We start from the raw sequence: 23,924 nt of genomic DNA, 5'->3' as shown, positions 1-23,924 counted from the left end.
ACATGGGTTTAATATCCAATCCACAGCTGGTTGTTAGGGAAATGCCTAGGCTGCTGGTTATCCCCTGTTGGGAAGTGCTGAACCAGAGGGCCTTCAAAGACATCTGCTGTATTGGGCTTTAATTATTCTGCCAGTCAACAAATTCCAAGCTAGGCCAGGTAGAATTTCAGTTTAATGTAGATTCATTTGCAGGCTGTCTGTGGGCAAGTACAGTGCACCTACAGCATACCGTACGGTACTTGTCAGGTGTTCAAGAAAAGGAGTTTTTCGCAATTTTACCGTTATCCCCGATGTTCTTATAAGATATGATTTGTTGTCATGTTATGTTATTTAAAGTAAGAACATACTGAATAAACCAAATCAAATTTTAAAAGAAAGAGGAATTAAAAGATCATCTCAATTAATAATTTTCAAGTAAAATTACCTGTATCTTGACATTTCGATGGTGTCATTGCATACAGACAACTGCCTAGACGATGGGGGGGGGGGAATGCATTGAATGAACACAAGGACAGAGGGGCCTACAGTGGTTCTTACTCCTTATACATACTTTGAACATTGACACTGGCCCCGGTGTATAGTAGTAGAGGTGGCATCCCATTAATCTACTACTAGAGTCTACATGACAACAGGATAAAGATTTTTACCAGCCTGAGAGTGCTTTTAATTCCAGGCATCTTGAGGTGTCTAAAAGTATTCTTAAAATTTGCTAACCTCAACCTCACCATGTTTAGGTGTGGTCCTGTTTTCAAGGACCTTTGAACCTTCATCAAGGAATCCCTAGCACTGTCATTGGTATCGCATAAGAGGTTGAAGCTATAAAATCCAGCTAATCGTATTTGTCAAAAGGGCTTACATAGTTACGAATGTTGCTATAGAAGCAGCTGTTTCCTGGACAACGATGGGAAATGCAGATCTGCTATGCTTGGTTACATCTACTTAGTAACCATAGCGATAGAGAAGTTAAAATATCTGTTAATGTTGATAGCTGTAGTGCCTGTAATGTACTAGATTTTATAGCAATTTTTATGAATTGTTATCTGTTTGGATTCAAACTTACAGGTAAGCAGTACGATAGTGTTGGTTCCTCTGCATAGTAATCTGTTTCGGTTATTTATTTTGGCTTGGTTAGCTTAGTTGACCTACTAGAATAGATTTTGCTTTTTTGTTTTCTGTACAACGCATAGAGACCACGTACTATGCGCTATTTAACTATATGTCCTAAACACTTAACAACTAATTATTTCTAATAATTAAAACAATTAAAAAATTCATATTAAATATAGAAATAAAAGCATATCAATTTTTCATGAATTCAACTCAAGTGAATTAAACTAATTTTTTTAATTGATTTAATTCTACAAAAAGCTGGCATACTAACAACTGAAAATTTGTGGATCCTTTTACAGGTTTCAATTAGTACAGTATGCTCAGAGACTGAAGTAGGACTATCTTCTCTAAAAATAATTGAAATTAATGAGCCATGAGATAAATATAGATCATGGTAATCTATATAGATTTACTTTGACACTATTTACGGTAATCATCTAAACTCCCTGTCGAGACTATCACATTTTATTTCACAAAAACATGTGACATGCCTAAATATGGTCATGATAACATCACACTATGACCATATGTGACATAAGCACATGCAATATATGGCCATATGAGCAGTTTTTATAAATTTGATAATCTGGACAGGGTTTTTTTCAGTACGAGAAATCAGAACCACGGGCTTAATGCCAGTAAAGTGCCAACATTTTCCCATGTCCAAAACAAGTTGCCACCAAAAAGGAACTTGGTTGAGGTCTGTGAGTACTATATTAATGAGTCTTGCCACATGAGAGGAACTTGCTTGATTTTCGTGGTCCAAGTAATTAGTCTTGCTAGATGAGATAACCCAGATTATGATATTGCATTAAAGTTATAACATTTTTTTATTACCTTTGTAGCCTTTGTGATGATATCTCGTGCAGCATCCAAGCCTTGAACGTAGGTCCTGGCCGCATTTAACGAGCGTCTCATTTGTGTCGTAAGCGTATCCGGGATAGTCCCGAAAGGTTTAAGGATATGCATGTGATCTGCAATACATGTCATGAACTCGTCTGAATATCTTCCTGGGTTAAGTAGCAGATACATTTTTTGTAAAAGTGTCCCAAAGAAATCATCTAACGAGCTCTCCAAATCGTCATTCTTTCCTTGATAGAAACTACGAAGGTCCGCGTATAACGAGGAGAAGATAGCCTCATGGTCTTTGTATAGGTCCCCGTATGTATGTTCAAACATTGTACTGAAGTCTTTCTCTGAATTATCAAGCAGTTCTACAAAATAATCTGAAAAATACAGAATTGAAAATAACATTAAATATACAGTTTATTTATGGTCCCATGTATTTATTATATAAAACTGAATGGGAAAAAAATTGAAATAAAATACAAGAATGTAGGAAATGTCATTTTTATTGAATTATTGCCAATTAATAAATATAAATACTGTTCATATTTGTTTGTATTAGTAAATTGGCTCATAATCTACTTTTAGAATTTTGCGAAGTAAAAAGTTTGAAAATTTAGATAACTGAATTTCATCCTTTCTTTCTTTAAAAATTAACTGCTTTAACTTGATTTTTTTTTTTAAAGAACATAATTTTCACAGATGGTAGACCTTTTACCTCACTTCACCTATCCTCTTCATGCCATGAGGCACATAAGGCCATTACAGTAGCAATTTACTTGTGTTAATGTTAGAACTTCACAAGGAAAAAAATCTAAATATTATTTTGGCATAAAACCACCTAGCTCTTGGTAATTTTTTACATTAACCATGGGTATTTTTATGACCTTTTAAGTCAAATGGTTATGATGTTTGTGACCATTGCTGCTCTATCAATTAACTTGTAAATCAATTTGTAAACCACTTCCTCTTTGGAACACGTGTTCTGTTGTGTCTGTTTTAGACAAATCTGCACTAAACATCATTGTTGAATCTTAAAGACGCTTCCTTATTTCATTCCTACTCAGTTTTATCACCTTTAGACCTTCATGTACTACCAATAGTGGTGATTAAGTGGGTACTAGAGGGCCTTAGACTGGTCTATGACTTCCGGATCTACCTAGTCTCATTAGACTGTTTTGGTAGGTTTGTAGACATTGTCGTTCAAGCCACTAACATGTTTAAATTTTCTATTGGTAAATAATTATGCCAAAGTATATCTGACATACACGACACATGAGATTGAGGGGTTTTTTTGTAAATGCATGGCACAAGAAACGGTAGAAACTTGTGTTTTTGAAATACATCATAAAATTAAATTATTATTGTTTATTATTAATTATAATTCATAACATCAGAACAATTTGTGAGATATGCAAATAAGAGTAAAACATTACAGCACTGCTTAGTTTTGTTTTATGTTATGCTATTTACCCGTATCATATCGTAAGAACATTAAAAAACAATCATTGGACAAGATACAAACAATGTAGAAAAGATGGACTGAAAAATCAACTTCTACTAATAATGTTTTATATCTAATAAATTTGAAAGGATCGATAATAATTTGTATTATGAAAACATAACATTTATAAACTAAAAACATTATAAACATAAAAATAAAAAAATCATCTCATAATAATTAGTAAAAATTAAATAATGTCTAACGATAAGAGAAATTTGTACCCAATTTTTGAATTATCAATGTTTTTTGTGAGCATGGACTAATAACGTCATCATCAATAGTTATGCGGATTATCATTATAATTAGTATTATTTACTTATTTTAGCTGGAATGGAATTATATCATTTATTTAGAAGTAATAACTATAATTGTTATGCAGATGGTCATTATAAAATTAGTATTATTTATTACTGGAATGGAAATGTATCATTTACTGAGAAATAATAACTACTATATGCACACAGCATGGAGAAAGTGAACCTCCTTGCATAGCAAGCAGTGATTTCTGTACATCATTACATCTAAATTATTTATGTCTAGCTGATGCAATTAGAAACATTATAAACTGTGAAGTACTGTATGACTTAAAATACATCCGACTATAAAATTCTACAGGCATGATTATATGTATTTCACTCTGGATCATCAATAAAAAATGTATGTGTACACAGTATAGGAATTTTAACATTTAACAGGGGAAGAATTACTTATGCTGTGCATTCCAGTTTACTATACAAATACACAAAACATGGCTAGAAAAACAACAAACCAGGCACATCCCACAATACACCACACGTAGACGATATTTTAACAGCCAATATAAATAAACCATTTAGTGCTGGTGGAAGTATATTTTATAAGGCCAAATTATAATCCCACTAGTTTCTAAAGAGGAGGATGATCTTCTTTAAACATATTGTATTCACTCTGGTATATTTTGGTATTCTTTGTTTTTCGCCACTTCCAATTGTCTATTTTTCTGGCTTTGCACAATCCTTTCTGTGTTGTTTTAGAATTCTCAATTCAATTGTGTTTCTAGCGGATGAGTTGCCTAACCAACTGTACAATATGTTGTTCTTCTAATTTGCATACAAATGCAACATCTTTTGTGGAACCAACACTTCAAATCTGGTACATCAATTCTATAAAATAACTTATTACTGTATAATTATTTTAGAAATAGCATTTTATTTAAAGATAATAAATATTTGAGAATAACTTCTGTTCGGATATACTCTACCAACTGAGCTTTGAGGCCAAGTAATATACACCCTTGGATTTTTCCATTAGGATACTTTCTTTCTCAAGGTTTTGTGTAATACAAAATAGCAATTTTAAATAGCTTTTTTTTTTTAATTTATAAAAAAAAAAAATGTATTAAAAAGAAAACAAAAAACAAAATTTTAACTTGCTAGTATTCTGTGACTAACTTAAGATAAAATAAATTATTTCACTACTGTAGCTTGGCTTTCACCAGCAATTTATGAGAGCTTGATGAGTTGAGTCGGCCAAGTGCTTTGAGTCACTTTCCCCAGCATAAGATGCTATATTTATTATCAGGCATCCATTACTTATTATTAATTGAGCACATGCTTAGGGTCATAAGTTGAAGTTTGTCTCTTATTAAGCACATGATAGTATAATTCTCTAATTGTCCTTGAGTCAGGAGATACTGTAATAATCAATGTTGGGTGAATATTCTCCGAAATGCATCTAGCATGTCAAAACTACTGTTTGCTTTGCTGGAATCTTGAATATGTTCTTAAAGGGATTTTAAGAAGACTATGATGAAGAATAAGGTGTCCAGACTATGGTTTTTAAATATTTATTGCCATTTAATTTGCCGTTGAAATTCCTGACCTTTCCCACTGGCCCCATTAGCAACCATGTTGTTTAGATGTACCTTCCTTTATATTACTTGTACCATAAACAAGTCCACCTTTTTATCACTTCAAAATGGTCAGATGGGAGAAGCTGAAGTAAACTGACAAGACTCATAGGAAACACATCAAACATAAGATAAGCTGTGATATTTACATCTGCAGTCAACGATGCTATTGTGTCCAAGATAAATCATCTAATGAACAAGCAATTTCCTTGATTTTGAGATATAAATGTTCACATTCACTTCCCATCGACTGACCTATTTGTAGTATAGTAAATACAATACTTGCGCCATGGGAATACAAGCCCAACTTTGGCATGCATTAAGAGAACTGATTGGGTAAATTTGGAATAATTAAAAAAAAAATTGTTATTTTTAGTAAAAATATGGTGAATAACTGTTCAAATTTTAACTCTATAATTGGCATACATTCAATAATATACCAGTTGCATTGTTGAGATGTTATCATCATCATTATCATTGTTATCATCATTGTCATCATCATATTAGTTTCTGGCAGGCCACTGCCTGACGCATTCCTCCTCTACTTATACTGTAAAGAATTCTGTCTCTTGCTATTTTGCAACCACCATTTGTATGTTTTACCATACTAATCTTTGGTATGTCTCTCTTTTTTGGGTTGATTTATTTTCTTACTGCAAATATACTGTACTGTATCTTGCAATTTACTTCATATAATAAAAAGAATCTATATCACCCTCCTTCCCCTAGCCTAGACAATGAGGTTAAAAATGTTGATTTAAAATTGCTTTCAGTTAAACTTTATAATATTTATAATTTATTTACAGTATAATTTATTTAAAATACAATATTTATGCAATGAGAATACAAGCTCAATCTATAGTACAGCCTAAACTACCTATTTCTTTTGGATGCACATTCACAATTTTGAAGTGTGCCACTGTTAAAAAGAGTAGTTTCCGAATAAATAACTTTATTTATATCAATAAAAAACAGCAGCTAAAAGAAAAAAGAAATATACTCTGTAAGTACACAAAAGGAAAACCATGACAACCATGATGTAGCAAATACATTCCAAAAGGAGTGTAACTAAATCAATGTCAACGCTGGACTTTCTGAAAAGTATTTAAACATGTTTTTTTGTTTTATCTCTACCGAGCAGATCAATCCCCCGCATTAAATAAATGAAAACCAAATTTACAACGATGCAAATTCCCCGGAGAGATGGTTATCCAACAACAAGCAATCAAAGAGGATACAGATTTAGTGTAAAATTGCTGTGTATGTTGCAAAGTAGATAGATGAGTATGCAAAACACAAGGGACTATGTATGATACTGTTGTTGTTTGGTTCCATATGCTACAAACCATTAAATATACACAATCAAATTGCAAGGTTCAGAGAGAACTTTTTGTACTGTGACAATCCTAGGAAACACAATGCTTCATAAACCTACTTTTTTATAATGGTGTTGACGAAGTATCTCTACACAAATTTGTTTTTAATCGGACGTTTTTACCCTCTTAAATACCTAGATTGTGGATTTTACTCCAACACAACTTCCATAGATACTTGTTTATTATACATATCAGTCATTAAAACAATCAAGCACTATGTTGAATTTAAAGCTAAAAATGATGATTAAAAGAGAAGTAAAATTTGTCGCAAGCACATGTGTGAAGCCATAATAAACACTGAATTTGAAAAGGCCCGTTAGAGGGCCTCCTCCTCTTGAGAGTTACATAGTACTGTATAGTATGGTATGTTGTGTTGTATGCATGCTAATAACAGTTACAATTCGAGCGGATTTTTTTTTTTTAAACTTCACTTTTGATGACGTCATCACCTTGATTTTACGTTTGTAAAATCGGTAATTCGTTAAATCGTGGTTCGTAAGTAAGGGTTTCTACTGTACTATTATTTTGTAAATCTATATTATATTTAACAAATTTAAATTAAAACATCAGTATAACAATTTTTTTAAATCAATATATTGTTATTTATTGGCCAAATCTACAGAGGTCTAATGAACAAAGCATTTCTACATTGTACTAAAATTTTAGTAAAATAAATCAAACTAAGATATTAAAGGGTTTGTTGGACTATGAAATTCACACTACACTTCATAATTAAAATTTCTATTTTTAGATCATAGTAATAAAAATTGCTTCAATTGCCACATTTTCGAATGATCCAAGTAATTCAGTTTATTGACATGAATTAAGAATGAACAATTTCTATCTCATCTAGACACACAACTAGATATGACAAACACTAATATGATGAATGGCTAAAAAGGTTATTGTATCAAAGCACCAGCTGGATGGAATACTGTTGAATAATGCTACATGTCAGAGAAGGAAGGGGCAAGATTGGGAGACCCTTATATGCCCACCGGCACAAAGAGATGCTATAATGATATAATTACATGTCGATGAGAATGCTTGAAGGAGAATAGCAAGGGGTAGATGATCAGTCAGTATGAGGTCAATGACCTGTATTATTACGCATTCAATACATTCTCTTTCACTTCAGGTCAAAAATCTTCACTTTGCCCTGTATTCAACATAAGGTGACTAGTCAATTATAATGAGTCATTGCAAATGCCTTGTAGATACAAAACTAGAGCATGGTGAGCGAACACTGCCCTCGTTCATTGATCGCCAATAATCTGAGGTTTTTAACAATTGATGGTGTTTATGAAGGATTGTTTATTAATAAAGAGCATTTCAGACTACAGGAGGTGATGGAGGTTGTGTAACGGAAACATGTGATTTAACCAACTAGACAAAATACACAAACCAAAAAGGAAGTAGGTATAAGTTCAATAAATTTAATATATGAATATTTAATAAAGACCATGAATATTCATGCTTATTAAATGCCTAATCTACTTGATAGAATCATCTGTTTTTGGTAAAATAATGAATTATGCATAAAGTTATATGGTAATGTTGAGACTAAAAATGCTTACAAAAGATTAAAATTTCTGAAAATTTGTTGGGTATTTTATGATGAAAAAGTAAGACCGATGTGGTATATCAGATTCAAACGGTGATTTACTGTATTAAACAATGCAGGAAAGATTTAATTCCCAATTAACACAAGCTAAATTAACCAGTGCTTTTACCAATTAGTCGTTAGTTGATACTGAGCAAAGAACAATTCTGTACTTTATAGGTAACGGTATCCTTTGTCTTTTTCTTGATTTATAAACAGAAGAATGCACACTCAAAGTGTACACCCATTTAAAAGTCAAAATTAGAAGAGTACACCTTCAATAGTTTAAAAGCTCACATTGGATTCAGAATACACATCACCATTTATGATTTTATAGCTATTAAATTACTTTATCTATCTTCTTCACAACAAAAAGGTTTTATTAACTAGAATGAACTAATGAATAGCATAATGTAAAATAACTATAAAGATATTGACTCCAAACAAAAAGAATCATTATACGAATGGTTGCAGAACCACTCTACAAATATCAGTTAAGTTGCTAAGCAACCATTACTCATTATGGACAAAAGTTAATTGAAAAAAAAAAATACATTATTCTTCACATAATTCTAAACCTGCCACAAGGAATAAAATTAATTGAAAAAAAAAATTCAATAAGTAAAAAATATAAAGATTTGATCTTCAAATGGGATTAGGTTGGTACATTCCACGAAAACCTGCCGGCACTAATGGGAAAAATGTGGATGCCTGAAACTGTAAATCAGTCAGTTGTGAGGAACATGAAGGGTTGAACTGGTCTCTGTGGTGAACCATGGTGAGTTTCAGCACAAACAACAGCATTCAATCACTCTATTGTGATAGCTGTGATAAATAAACACGATACAAAGAAATGTAAACCATAGATTCCATACAGATTAAAGCAGAGTGTGGTCTAAGATGTACAATATACAGATTTATGTTGTTGTAGTGCAGGCTTTCTTCTAACAGACCTGTAAATTTACATTGAATGACATGTTAATGAGGCATGCTATGTTTAGTAGAGAACAGGGAGAAAAAAATAAACTGAGGTACAATAAAAATGAGGACATTCTGTTACTTATAATAAGACGTAAAAACCTCATTGTTTAGACAGCAACAAAAAAGGTTTATAATGTGCACAAAGGAGTCTGAACAGATTTTGAGTTTTTGGTATTGCTGTACTGTCACTACTGTATCGAGATTTTTGTTATCATCATAATTACTTATCATCATTAATTGCCGTCATTCAAGTTCAACCTCATCATCATTGGCATTGTTATCATTGTTATCAACATGATGGACTCTCCTGCCGTTATCGATGTCTGAGTGCTCAGCAGGCACAGTATCCAATAATTCACCAAGTAATATAGGCCTATATAAACCTACTTATGTTCTGCCAAGTTTTGTCTCTCTCAGCTCGTTTCTTCTGTTCACTGTGTTCCGGTCAATTGGCCAAATAACAAAAATTCCTTGCTTCCCGTCCCCACCCTCACAATTTTTGGCCCCGCATCAATTTTTTTGTCAAGGAATGTCAAGGAACACCACAGTGTCTACTCCTGCGGTTAGTCAACTAACATTCACTATCACCATTCATCATATGACGGCTGTGCTGGCACCTATGACATCACAGGTAGAAGTGATTCTAATAACAAGTTAATGTACTTTACCATTTTTTTACAGAAGCAGACATTAATCACTCAAGAAGCAATTGTGCAAGTGTTTATGTCATTTGGTGATCTTGTATGTTTCTATGTCTGTTGAAAATGTGAAAATTGTGATGTACCGTATGCTTCAAACTCATTTTGCTGTGATGGTGGAATGCGTGGCTTCAGTTTCGATGCACAATGTAAATATCCCGATCTATTGCTTCTTTCTATGATTGTCTGTGACAATATGCATATAACCTACTGTAACTTACAGTAGATGCCCAATGTATCACTATAAACGTAAATGTCCTGATCTACACTTTTTACGACTGGTTGTGATGGCATGTATGGCCTCTATATACCTAGTTCTTGAATGTACAGCTGCATAACAACTGGAGGACTCTCCATTGGGAATAATGAACTGCACATGAAACATGGCTATAGTTAGTAGTATAGACAAGTATTCCATTTCCAGGGGTATTATTAAATACGTATTATGTATTCTAAAAAACATTTACAAAATGATTACTATCATTTGTACTTTGATATGGAGAAAACAGATCCATTTTCAGCAAACACTTTGAATAGCATACTGTAGGCACAATACAATATATTATAGTTATTACTAAAGCTATGTAGAGTAATAATTTATAAGTTGTTTATTTATTAAGCATCACACAGCACAGCATTATGACTACCAATAACAGTTGCTGTTAAATATGATTGATGGTACTTGTCATCACCTGCAATTTTTCACTGCTTCCACTCACCAGTAAATCATAGACAATGGCAGGGAAGTGACAATTTTGAATTTGCGATATGCATTGTCTATCCTGACACCTACAGTATTCACCTTTCCTCAGTATATTATTTAATCCATCCAAACAGATGTTATCTGGGAATTTCACAGGGTTACTTTAGATATAATTAAAGACAGAGTTTTGTATATATCACAAAATTTGAAATCCATTATTTCAAACCCATCTCTAGAAGAAACAATGAATGGTCCAAATCATGGTCTTATAACATTGTTTGGAAATTTTTGTGCTGATATTCATGCTGCAATAAGGATTTAAATTGTGACATCTTGTTATTTTGAGAACTACCAACACTGCCAGTACAGCATCCCAATATGGAACTATGGTTCAACAACCCAATGCAACAGTTATCAATATCATAACATGTTGTTGCTGCTGATGTTATATTATTACTGTGTTATTGTTTTTTTTTTACTGTGAAACAAATATTGTGTATTATTAATATCTATTATTATGCTTATCAAATTAACGTACTATAGTCTATTGTAAGACTTCTAATTTACTGTACATTAGATAAGATTTCATTCTTAGGGGTACTTTGTAAATAGGTATTGCTTAGGAAATTTACTAAGGAATTTTAAACAATTGTAAGAGAATCCCAATGATAATTTAAACCCAATTGATATTAATAAGCCATACTATTACTATAAACCAAATGTGCCTGCTTGAATTGTTAAGCAATACTAAACCAAATGCGATAGACTGAAACATGCAGTTTGCATCACGCCAACCATCAATTCCACTCTCTAAGATATATGTGCAGCCTACAAGCTTTTTAAAAGGTTGGTGTAGAGCAGTGTTTGCAGAACATCTCAACAGGGAATGCTTCACCATGGAAGCTATGGTACTGTAGAATAAAGACAGTTCAAGATGGTTAGCCCCGGGGCGCATTCTTCACAAGCTAATCTCAAACAGTCTGATGTCAAACAAATTCAAATGAGGTCAATAATATGCAAATTAAGGTCAACTTTACTTGATTTTAAGGCTGTCGGTTAGCTGCTGAGATGACGAATAACATGAAACTGAGAGTGATATGTATAGTAAGACTGAGAGAAAAGTGTAGATGGAAAAATAAAACAACTTTAAACGAAAAACCATGACACTACAGTATCCAAAATTATTCTGTTCTCTTGATACTACACAAGAGATTACACTACACAAGAGATTATGTACAATACAGTAAATTTCAATAAAGAAATGAACTCTAAAAGTAATGATGTCTCACAAAATCATCACTAAAGACATTAAGTAATTCAAGGTTTTACTTTAGGTCAAGTACCGTACGTATGTTTTCTTGACATTATGTACCTAGATATTAGTATTCTACTTTTGACAACTGGTACCAAAACCTACTACAAGAAGACTACCACTACCAGTGCCACCTAATCAACTCTGGGATCTACTTTTGACAACTGGTACCAAAACCTACTACAAGAAGACTACCACTACCAGTGCCACCTAATCAACTCTGGGATCTACTTTTGACAACTGGTACCAAAACCTACTACAAGAAGATTACCACTACCAGTGCCACCTAATCAACTCTGGGAAAATTAGTGTCATACTAGATCTGGAAATCTAGTAACAAAGTTGCTAGAAAACTTGATTCACAATTTCTGGAATATGACACATACTAGTTAGTTCACCTGTGCTCATTATCTATATGAATCCAAGCAAACAATGCAATGCTTTGATTTGTTTGCTCAAGAGTTTGTGTTACGATTAAGGTAATGGCAATTGAATACTTAGCAAACATTTTAGACAGGAATGTAGATTAAAGGTAAATCAAGTCTAGTTCAACACCATGATGTCACCAGTGAAGGATGTCAGTGTTTGCTTTTGGAAGAGTTTAATGAATAATAAAGTTTGAATGTCCACACAGACTACAACTATATTGTTGTGGTTGGATTTTTAATAGTTTAATTTGTTCACTATTGAGAATAACACAGATAATAAGACAGACAGAGCTACAGTCTGATAATTTTTTTCTATAAGAATTTACCAGTGAATTGTATCTTTAAGGCACAGCAAAAGGAAAGCAAGTCGCATCTCCAAAAATATCACAACAATAATTTATTAGACTATTAGGATTGATGTGTCTAGCCCACCATCCATCATTTTCATATTTTAAACAGAAAAGACATAAAAAACTTTTGCAATTCTATTAATCTCACACCAGGTTAATTTTGTCGCCTGATATTCTCATTTGTCAATTGTTTTTTGACAATGCAAGACATTCGCTGGCAATGGATGTATGTGGGACACATTTAGAATCTAATGAGCTTTTCCCATTAATCTCAAACTATTTTTAGCTCTCATTATACTTTGTAGAAACAAATCAAAAGTAACATAATATTATTAATATTAATATGCATCTTTTGAGTGCAATCAAACCAATAATATTCATTAAATATAAAAGTTTCATCTCAGTGTCATAAGCTTGACTTCTTCACATAAATTGAGTTACTGTATATGAATTACACTGGTTTACACAGGAGTACTGTACTGATCACAAACCAGATGAAATTGTTTGCATACTGTATTATAATATTAATTATTACTAGATTTGTCAGCATTGCACCTCTACTGTAATGCTCCTATTAATAGCTTTATTTCCATAAAATTGCTACATTTCCATAAAATTGCTACATGTAGAGGACACCTACAGTACAGACACAAATTATCGCTTCGTATCTGCGCGTAACCTCTCGTAATCTGCACGTAGGTACGTTTTGAACGTAGCTACGAACCACTACGAAGGTCATTGTTATTTTAATTAGCTTTGCAATGATCGTAGGCTGGATCGTCAGGCTGATAAACAATGCGTAAAAATATTGAAATATAGTTTACCAGCTTTCAACACGTGTTGCAATTTACTAATAAACAATGTGAGAACTTTATTGTTTTGTTATACCCTACCTTATTATTAATTAGATCGATCATGTCTTAAAACTGTGTTTAGTTTGCTAGTTAGGTATCCTAGTGGGCATTCAGAATGTTCGATGTCATTTAGGCCTACGTACGGCCTACGTTTTCTCCTATAGAATAGGAGAGCAGACAGTAATTATACTGGTAAACTTTCCAATTCGGAGAATTTTGATCTGATATTGTTCTGGTAGTAGGAATTTTCTTCTTTTATATAATTTTACTGATGACAAATCATGTACAAATTATTACGATTTCTACAGATCACGTTGTTTATTGTTTACCGTAATTTGAAGCAGAACCTGCAAAGCGCTCCAATACTAAATGGAAGTATAGAAATCACTACCTTGCCGAATTAAGGCTAGTCAAGCTAGACCGCATTTACTTCGTTTTTTACTCACTGTCGCTCACAGCTTTTCAACATTTGCCACAAGGTTAACCTTTAACACACTAAATACTGTGTTCTGATTGGCGCGCACTCTGACGTCTGATGTTGACTAAGTTTTATTTTCCATTAGGTTTTCCATGTGACATTCGGTAATTTACAACCAATTCTCCTTTATATTTATTATTTATCTTACTAAATCAAGACTACAAAATATTATTTGATGAACAATCTTTTCACATGTGTGTATTGAGGACATCATTTTTTGACATTTAAAAGAGGTAAAATAATTGTAAATAAAAAATAAGCTAGGCCTAGGCTAATTAATTAAAAAAAATAATACAGCAGTACAAACAAGTTCCTGTCGTGGACAGCAAGTGGAAGAGGAGACTCCCATGAAGTCAAGTGTACGTTTTTCTTATTTAAAAGCAGCTCCATACTTTAAATTAACGGTCTAAACTCATGTTTATCATTCACAATTAATTATCAAGCAATATTACTACATTGTTTATTCCAGTAAGCTATAGTAGTCTTTCTGCACATACAAATAAACAACATGCTTTTGCTTTGCAGGTTCGCTTCACGTAGCCTTGCTTAGATTGTTTATATCACTGCATCAGGCTACGATGTATCTACGAAGCCTGTGCGCAGGTAAAATTGCAATATTTCGTGGCGGTACTGTATGCAATGCAACAATTGCAGTGAAAAACACTGTAGCTCTAGTAGGGTCCTGCTCTAGTACAGGCATTTTATGGAAACCAGGCTTCACATGCCATACCATGTACTAATTTTCCATTAGTGCATGGTGATGCTATTTCAGTGCATACACGTATAGCTATTAATTATATTACGTAGTACCTTATCAATAGCTATTATTACGTAGTACCTTATCAATTCTTAATGGAAGCATTTTTTCTACAAATCTATTGTCTTCTGTACACTGGGTAGATAAGTTCTGTTTTAAAGTGCAGTGCACCCTACTGTACAATTGGAGACGAGACTACTCTAATTCTGAGACCCCTCTTATTCGAGACCCCTTTTTTAAAGAAAAAAAAAATCTTCAATCTTTTAACACAAAACTAACCCTCTAATTACAGACCAAACCCTGAGACCACCCCAAATCTTCAGGTCCCGAAGGCAGCATCAAATTGCAGACCTTGACTAGTACAGGCATTTTATGGAAACCAGGCTTCACATGCCATACCATGTACTAATTTTCCATTAGTGCATGGTGATGCTATTTCAGTGCATACACGTATAGCTATTAATTATATTACGTAGTACCTTATCAATAGCTATTATTACGTAGTACCTTATCAATTCTTAATGGAAGCATTTTTTCTACAAATCTATTGTCTTCTGTACACTGGGTAGATAAGTTCTGTTTTAAAGTGCAGTGCACCCTACTGTACAATTGGAGACGAGACTACTCTAATTCTGAGACCCCTCTTATTCGAGACCCCTTTTTTAAAGAAAAAAAAAATCTTCAATCTTTTAACACAAAACTAACCCTCTAATTACAGACCAAACCCTGAGACCACCCCAAATCTTCAGGTCCCGAAGGCAGCATCAAATTGGAGGACGAACTGTAGTTCTATAATTATTATTATCACTCTACAGTACTATACAACAGAAACTGATGATAATGGCAGACTGTTGTTCTACACCATAAATCTGAAATATAATCTAATTTTCTACTTGAACAAGGAACAATGAAAGGACATGACAAAATTTCTACTGTCATTAATAAATTTGTTATTGAAATATACTGTACGCTGGTGGGTCATAACATATGTTGCTTTAAAAGTTCACATAAAAATGATATAATATAGACAGTAATGTTTGTTTGCCTTACAGCATGTTGCTGAAAATTATTTTCATCATAAATAATAAAATGATATTTAGTAATACATTGTTATACAGAGTTGATCCTGAAGTAAAGTAGTTACCATAGGGTTTTTCATTGTGAATGTGGACAAATAAAATCAGAAACTATAAAACAGCAGAATAGTGAATCAAATAGAAATATCACTTGTTGTTATAATTTGAGAAATGTTACAGTGACTTAAAAACTTTAAAACGGCACGAAATATGCTTAATATGCGTGCATAATCAATATTAACAATTGCCTACAGTATGTCCCCTGCAAGCGCACAATGTTTTTGTAAGGTACTTTCTTTGGTTGTTCTGTAGCTTTCTTGGCACGTTACCGAGACCATCTGGGAGTACCCACCATGGCTAGATTGCCCAGTGCCTAACAAAGATACAGAGGTGGAATTGCTGTGTGATTATTTAAAAATTTGGAAACAATATCATAATGAATTTCCCATCTGGACTGAAAAATGAAACAGAAAATTACGACAACAATAGTAATATAATATGAGGAGTGAAATTAATTGTAGCAACTGAAGATGCCCAAGCCTGACTGAATTGGACATAAAACTTTGATCATATTTTTGCAGAAATAACACTGAATGTACTTTTAATACCGATACCAAAATACTTGAAAGTTCAAACATACCACAAATCAAATTAACCTTCTCAATCTTACACACTATCTACAAAGTATTCTTACACGAAATGCATTATCAAAATCAACATTTGATTTTCCAGCACTATCCTTCATTCTAAATTGCTAATGATTATGTAAGAAGAGCCCAACTAAAAATAATGAATTTTTTTAATGAGCTTTTCGATCAGAGTTAATTTTAGGTCAGACTATAACAGAGCCTATGGTGAGAAATCATTTGATTTTTCTGGTATAATTCCGTTGATTTGTAAGTCTATCCGCCGTGCTCCTGCTGAGTCCCTTCAATTGCCATACATCTAACCCTGTTTTCTGTTGCTGAAATGAAAACCAACCAGTCTTTGATTCCCCGCCGTTGTACTATTTCCTCAGGCTCGAGTTACAGCTGTAGCCTCTCAGTTATTTTGCAAATGCTGTTTACAATGGAAGCTACACCACAGACAGCGGTATGATATACACTGCATTGCAGAGTTACAAAACATCTCATTTTCATTTTAAAGTACTAACCTTTAATATGGTAGGCTGAAATAAGGTTCAATTATTTAACTATTTTCATAGCATTTTTACATTATTAAATGCAATTTAATACTGATATTATTCTAAAAATGAATTCAAAACAATATCATCAGTAACAATTCACAACATTATTAAGCATTAAAGACATTCACACAGTCTTAATGTTATTGTATATAAACTAAGATTAGTAAATTTTCAATTGGCCTAAGAAAGATCTTGAAAATTGAGAGTAGCACTGGCAGAATTGTTAATATATTAATGTGTAATTTTTAATCCTACAGTAGATGCAGCTTTTATCTTCGTTGGTACAACAAAAGGATTATGATATTCTTACGAGTCTTGTAACACGATACATTGTTGCATAAAGCCTTCACTAGGACTAACTGCAGTGGAATTTTAATAACAAAGACTAAATGGAAGCTACTAGCAATGTGTTTTAGCAGCAGCTTCTCAATTTTTTCTTGAATTTCATAAGAAATATTTGACAAAGTAATATACGTTTATCACTCTGGTGATCACATTAGACAATGCAAGATTAAAAAAAAACTCTAACATTATATTACTTATGCTGTGATTTCTGGACAATAAGCCACATACTACAAACATGGCTAACATTCAATACAATAAATGCTTGAATAAGCGCCGCACCGAACATGATTCCTTTCGCTAAGCGTCGCTCTCGAATAAGCGCTACAGTACAGCGCCTAATCAAGAGTTTTACCCTGTGTGTAATGGAACACTTTGAGAAACAAGGTTTTCAATACAATGTATACAGTGTTAAAATGAATAAATAACACAATGAAGACACAAGCATTTCTTTATAAACATTTATTTACGTTGACGTAGGACCTATGATTGGCCTTCTGAACTACTGTACGGGAATACGTGAGATAGGTATGTCGATAACAGTGTTCAGCAAAATGTTCTTCTGAAGTATGATCTGGAGTGTTTTGATAAGATTTTTAAAGTCCATTTTCATCAAGTATGGAATTGTGTGAATTTCAACAGTTAATTAAAGAGGGTTATATACTGCATCACTACTGTAGCAAATACAAAAGCCAATAATATTGTTGATGACGATAATGAAACTAAGATAATAACAGAAATTGCAGGGGTTTGTTTGTCCTTTCAATGAACTTATGGCTGTTCTTTGTGTATTGCAATTTTGATCAACAAAAAAAAAACGTGGTCCTCATTAAGAAAACAGTACGAGAAATGTAACTTGACATATACAACACAACTTATATTAGAAGTATATTTGAGGGGTGAGAAGAAGGTGGAGTCAATATCTGTAAAGGTATGCTGCACAATTTAAAAATTATTTCCAACCACATATTTAAGCAGTGTTCTATTCAGAAATGTAGCCAGTGTGTATTATGCAAAATCAGGCAATTTTCCAGCGGATAACCGAATATAAAGAACTTGTTTCAAAGTTGATTAGGTCTCTAGGCATTGTGACATCTGTTATCAAGGCAGGCATATTCAAATTTGATACAATGCAAAGTGAATCAATGTATGAAAAAACAAACTTAATAAAATAGCAATTGAATGAAAACAAAATATAACTAGGAATTCCAAAGACTTAGTTTCTCCTAATATATCATGGTGCAAATATCTGGAATAGCCTAAATGATATAAATCCAAATGCAATAACTGCCACTAACATAAATATTTTTAAAAGATTAATAAACAACCAACTATACAAAATTAATGTTTAAAAATTATATAATATTGTTACTTGTATTAACAATAACAGCTCCCTTTTTCATAAGTTTATTTTTTCATAAGTTTTGTTTTAGTTTCTGAAGTAAATTTTTACTGTGAAGTTTTATTAAGATTACAGTACTAATATTTTTACTTTTGTATATTTATTTGTATTTTATCCCAACACATTAGCGTGTACAGTATTTTTATACTTAAGAGTTTGCATTATACTTATCTGTATTATGTCAATGAAATTTAAAATTAATGTGATTTCAAATCTTTCCTTTTTTGACTCATAATTGTATATATTTTTCTGTTTGCTTTTATTATAGTTACGTTTGTTTTACTTCGTATAATTTGTATAGTGAAAATGGTCTTGTGAAAAACACATTTTTTGTGAAAAGTTTCTCCGTTTGTAAAGTTTACAAGTTTTTCTAGTTGTTATTATATATATATTATAAATCTTTCGAAATTCTGGCCACCTTGTAAATGTACTAAAAATAGATAATGTATAGATTTTCTGTGTTAAGTTCTGTGTTCTGTGTTTTAAACCTTATCATTTTAACAGTAAAAATATAGTATACAGCCTACTATAAATTTCTAAATTTCTATTTTTGCCAAAGAAAGTACAGTATCTAGGGTCGAAATAAAAATAAATTAGGTAACTCACCATCAAATTTCTTTGCTTTGGAGACGTAGCTATCTCGTACAAGAAAGCTGGCTTCATAGAGATTACTCTCAAACTCCTCGCCACAACTTTCTGTTAGTCTTTGCTCCATCCCAGTAGTACAACATGAAAACCCTGCTCCACATGTTCCCTTGTGTTCTCCTGCAAAAAAAAGGGAAAAAAACAAGCAAATAATTATTAGCCTTTAGAGTACTATAGTGTTACGTCATGATACCATGTGATACTACTCCGTTGCTATCGTTGCAAAATGAATTCAACCGGATGCTATTTTCTCCACTGACAAACCATTGATCTCAATTTCTAACGTAATTATTAAGATGTTATATCCTACTTTTTCTTTGTAAATTTTAATTAATGATTAAATTTGTGTTCGGTAACTAATATAATGCGAGCTTTTGTGTTTTTAGTACATTTTGATGGTAAAATATTAGATTTTAAAATGCTTGTTCCAGAAAGCCTAAGAAGTCATTCAGGCCTAATGAATGGTAACCAACGTCTGTTGACAACAGAGAGCACCACCTGACATCGTGATGACACGACTGTGGTACTCTATACAGGTACAGTAGTTTTTTAAATTTGTGGCAAGAAATTTTCTTCTAATTTCTTAGGACATTTCAGGGTCAGTGTTATTTTTGTATGATAAAACAAACACATAACTACTAGCTGATAGATACATATTTTTAGTTAGTTTGTAATGAAGCTTAGTTAGTTTCCATAAAAATTGCTGCATGTTATCGCCAAATCAGGGAGCGTTCTCCATTGTGTCGGGTATAGCTACGCAGTGCAAGGATTGCAGTGGAAAAGCTGTAAAATACTGTGTAGTGATTCTATAGAAACCAAGCTTAATCGGTCACAATTATTTCCATTTTTGTAAATAAATTTAATAAATTAGGCAGATACTTGATCACTGATTTTCAGAAACCAAATAAAATCAAGCAGCAGTTCCTACAAAATTTATAAAATGTGTACTGTTATATCAAAAATTCATTTTGATGTTTTAAGAATCGTTTTTTTAGTCTAACGAAATAAGAAAAATCCTGAATAAAATAATCTGTAGGAATTGAGCATATGACACCGTTAATGGAAATAGGTCACAACAGCCCCCAAGCTGTCTCCCTACTGTACATAAAGCAACACATCACGATCCATTTCAAACTCCCCCACATAGATTAATAGTACAGCGAAGCTAATTCATTTTTCGTTTTATGTTGGACATGAACTGAGCAGTCAATCCAGCCTATTATCAGTACACTGACTTAACCTTGTTAATTAAATTCTTAATTAAATGAATTAAAGGAATGTTATTCTTAAATTATCTTTAATCTACTGTAATAATTTTAGTTGGAAATTGTAGATTAACGTATTTTTACCAGATTAAATAATACCAATTAATTTATAGGTCCTTAATAAATTACATACAGTAAACCTTCAAGTAATTTAAAAAGCGGGTATTGCTAAACCCTGCAAACCGCCAAAAAACACTGCAAACCCCATCCAAACCCTGTGATAACGATTGAATCACATAGTGTAGCACTCAATTTGGTATCTCAATAAAAAAAACCTTATTGTATGTTCCTCACAAGCTATTTTTGGGGTAAAATCTTGATTTTCTGTTAAAAATACCTAAAAATACACCGCAAGCCTCCAAAAACACAGTGCAAGCCCCATCCAAACCCTGTGACAGAGATTGAGTCACATGGTATAGGACTCAATTTGGTATCTCAATAAAAAAAAAAAATTTTATGTTCGTCACAACCTATTTTTGGGGTAAAAAGGCCATCTGTATCTAACTGTATCCCTTTCTCTAGTGACCTAGTATGTCAGGTCTTTACCTGTCTCTTCTGGTTAATAATATTATTAAATTCATAAATTTGTTTTACTGTACAGGTAATGCACTGTACAGTAGTCTGCAGGTTGTTACAGTATCAGTTTAAGTTGATATCACAGAAATAGGTCTTATTTATACCAGCATGTATCAAAAGCAAATAAATGTGTTTAAAGTAATTAAATTTCCACACTTTAAAGATAAAGTCAGTAATATTTTATAATAATTATTATAAGTAGTCAATATTACAGTACTGTTCCCACCTCCCACGATACACTAATGTATTTATTTATGATATTAACCAGAGTATTGAATGGCTGATAACAGGTTTATTGATACCAGAACCCCAATGGGCCTATAGAATCTGCAGCTGCTGATAAAGTGTTCAACAATTGACAAGAACAATACTTTCAATTAAGATCTGAAAGGTGTGGATTGGATATGATATTAGCACCACCATTTCCCATCTAAACGATTGAACTCTAATAAAAGTGTTGATTAAATGCTTTTTAAGGATTTATTAAGATGATTTCCTGGACAAAAAAAAAAACAAAATCAGTTGTTTACAATATTTCTATAAATAGATAAAAATTATTTGCAAGATATTTTTAGGACTGATTTCAATTGTTGCTACAGTAATTGGATGACTAGTAGAATTATTTGTATTATGAACTCTCTCTAGCAAAAAAAGAAAAGAAAAAAGAAAAAAAAAAACAAGTTGAAATTTTGAATTTCATCCTGATTAACTTCAACAATTTTAGAAAATCTTGGTGGAAATGCATAAAATCAGAAAATGGTGTGAACTTGTGACATGGATTCACACTTGGTCTTTTAGCTATAAAAAAAAAGAAAAAAAAAAAGAGTAAAATGTTCTCTTTTCAAGTAGTTAATAAGCATTGGATCAGAGAGGTAACTCAAATGATTCAAAGACAAGCAATAAACAGATGTCAATCAAGTAGATTGACGGGAAATGAAGCAGAGAATAACAGAATTGAACATTACTATAACAAAAATTAAAAAAACCACAACAAAAAATCTTAGCTGCCAATGTGTTTAATCCTGGTAATTTTTCATTTTCCTTGAACTTAGGATCATCAATGTCTACCAAGCCGTCATATTGAACCAGACATGACATTAATACTGTAATACACAAAGACTGGGATCATACTATAAACGGTAGGCTTACAGTAATATTTGAATCTGGACAGACAGATTCTTTACAATTAAACTAAATTATTAAGGCAAGCTTATATATACACCTTGTTTAGCGAACTTTATTTTTTGAAAAATCATGAACAAGCAACAAAAAAAATGCATCGAAAAGTGCAAAAAAAAATGTATATTCATCACAAGATTCAGAAGCAGGTGAATAAAAAATAATTTAAAAAAAATGTTATTTCAGAAGTTCCACTGTGGCAAGTGCGCTAACAATTAAAAAAATAAAATTATATTTTTATTTGAAATAATAATTATTAACGGAGAATGTTTTCACAAAAGATAATTGAGTTGTAAGGCTACATACAGTGGTTTATGAGATAATTTTGTTTTTAACATAATTCCATGATATTGTCTTTATCAACTTAAGATGCCATATAATTTAATACTGTACTAATCTATTCAATATTATCATTTTAATTAATATTAAAACTGGGTCATGGGGAAACAGAAAAACATTGTATTGTACAATTACCAGTACAGCATGTTAAAACTAATTATTGACCAGCCAACTAACATCAAGCTTAAGTTTAAACTTAATTACGTTTGAGAGCAGAGCCTTGGGTATATCCTGTCATCTCTAGATTCTAATCAACTAAAAATACATTTCGAATTAATAATATAATGACCAAACATGATGTATGCTACATATAATGAAAAAAAGGAGCGACTCGCCAACAGCAAAGAAAAGATGAGAAATGATTTGTTCAAGAAAATTTATTTTTTTCATGTTTATTTTGGTAATGCTGTAGCTGTGGTGATGTAAATATTTCAGCCACTATACTAATTATTTTCTGATATTGTTCTTTTTGTTCGTGATTCGTCTAATTTGCTTTCTTTTTATGAAAAATCTGAAAACTTATTTATTATTACAGGAATGTTAACTTTTTTCACTAAGCACCTTTCATAAATTTTGAATTGGCGCTATATAAATATTTGTTATTGTTAGTATTATTATTTTTAATAATTAATTTTTATTAAAATCTGATTTGTATCCTACTAAGGTTGGCTTGTAAGCGCATGTCAAGCTTTGGCCTTTGTGATTTTAATTTGACTATTCTAATTTTGCTAATTACAACCAACATAATTCTACAATTTCTCATTTAAAGAAATTCTATACTATCACAAAATCATTTTCACACCCTGGATCAAAGAATAGGAAGCCATAGTATGCTCTTAAAAGTATTGATGCCTACAGTTACTGGACAAAATGGCCTTTATTGTCACAAGCTTAAGCCATTAGCAAGCTTCCAAACTGGCTTAGAATTCTATTCAATAAAACAATAGTCCTATGACGAATCTTCTCAATGTTATGAGTGGGAGGAGTACTAACATACTCTTTAGAAAACTTGTAAAGAGGATTGAA

General features: G+C 32.2%; 1 protein-coding gene across 1 annotated transcript in view; it reads right to left on the bottom strand.

Moving 5' to 3' along the window:
- The window catches only part of LOC117103358 (glypican-6-like), a 74,598-nt gene that overhangs the window by 47,178 nt on the left and 3,496 nt on the right, over positions 1–23,924 (bottom strand). Inside the window, exons 2-3 of the mRNA XM_033243899.1 lie at positions 19,501–19,659; positions 1,948–2,336 (exon numbers count right to left, since the gene is read on the bottom strand). Of these exons, the coding sequence (XP_033099790.1) occupies positions 1,948–2,336; positions 19,501–19,659 (548 nt within the window). The remainder of the gene's footprint in view (positions 1–1,947; positions 2,337–19,500; positions 19,660–23,924) is intronic.

The sequence above is a fragment of the Anneissia japonica genome, unplaced genomic scaffold (genome assembly GCF_011630105.1).
Source record: "Anneissia japonica isolate Jap-2015-1 unplaced genomic scaffold, ASM1163010v1 scaffold1891_len642697_cov171, whole genome shotgun sequence".
In the NCBI taxonomy this organism is placed as follows: Eukaryota; Metazoa; Echinodermata; class Crinoidea; order Comatulida; family Comatulidae; genus Anneissia; species Anneissia japonica.
This window is presented reverse-complemented; position numbering and strand designations above follow the sequence as displayed.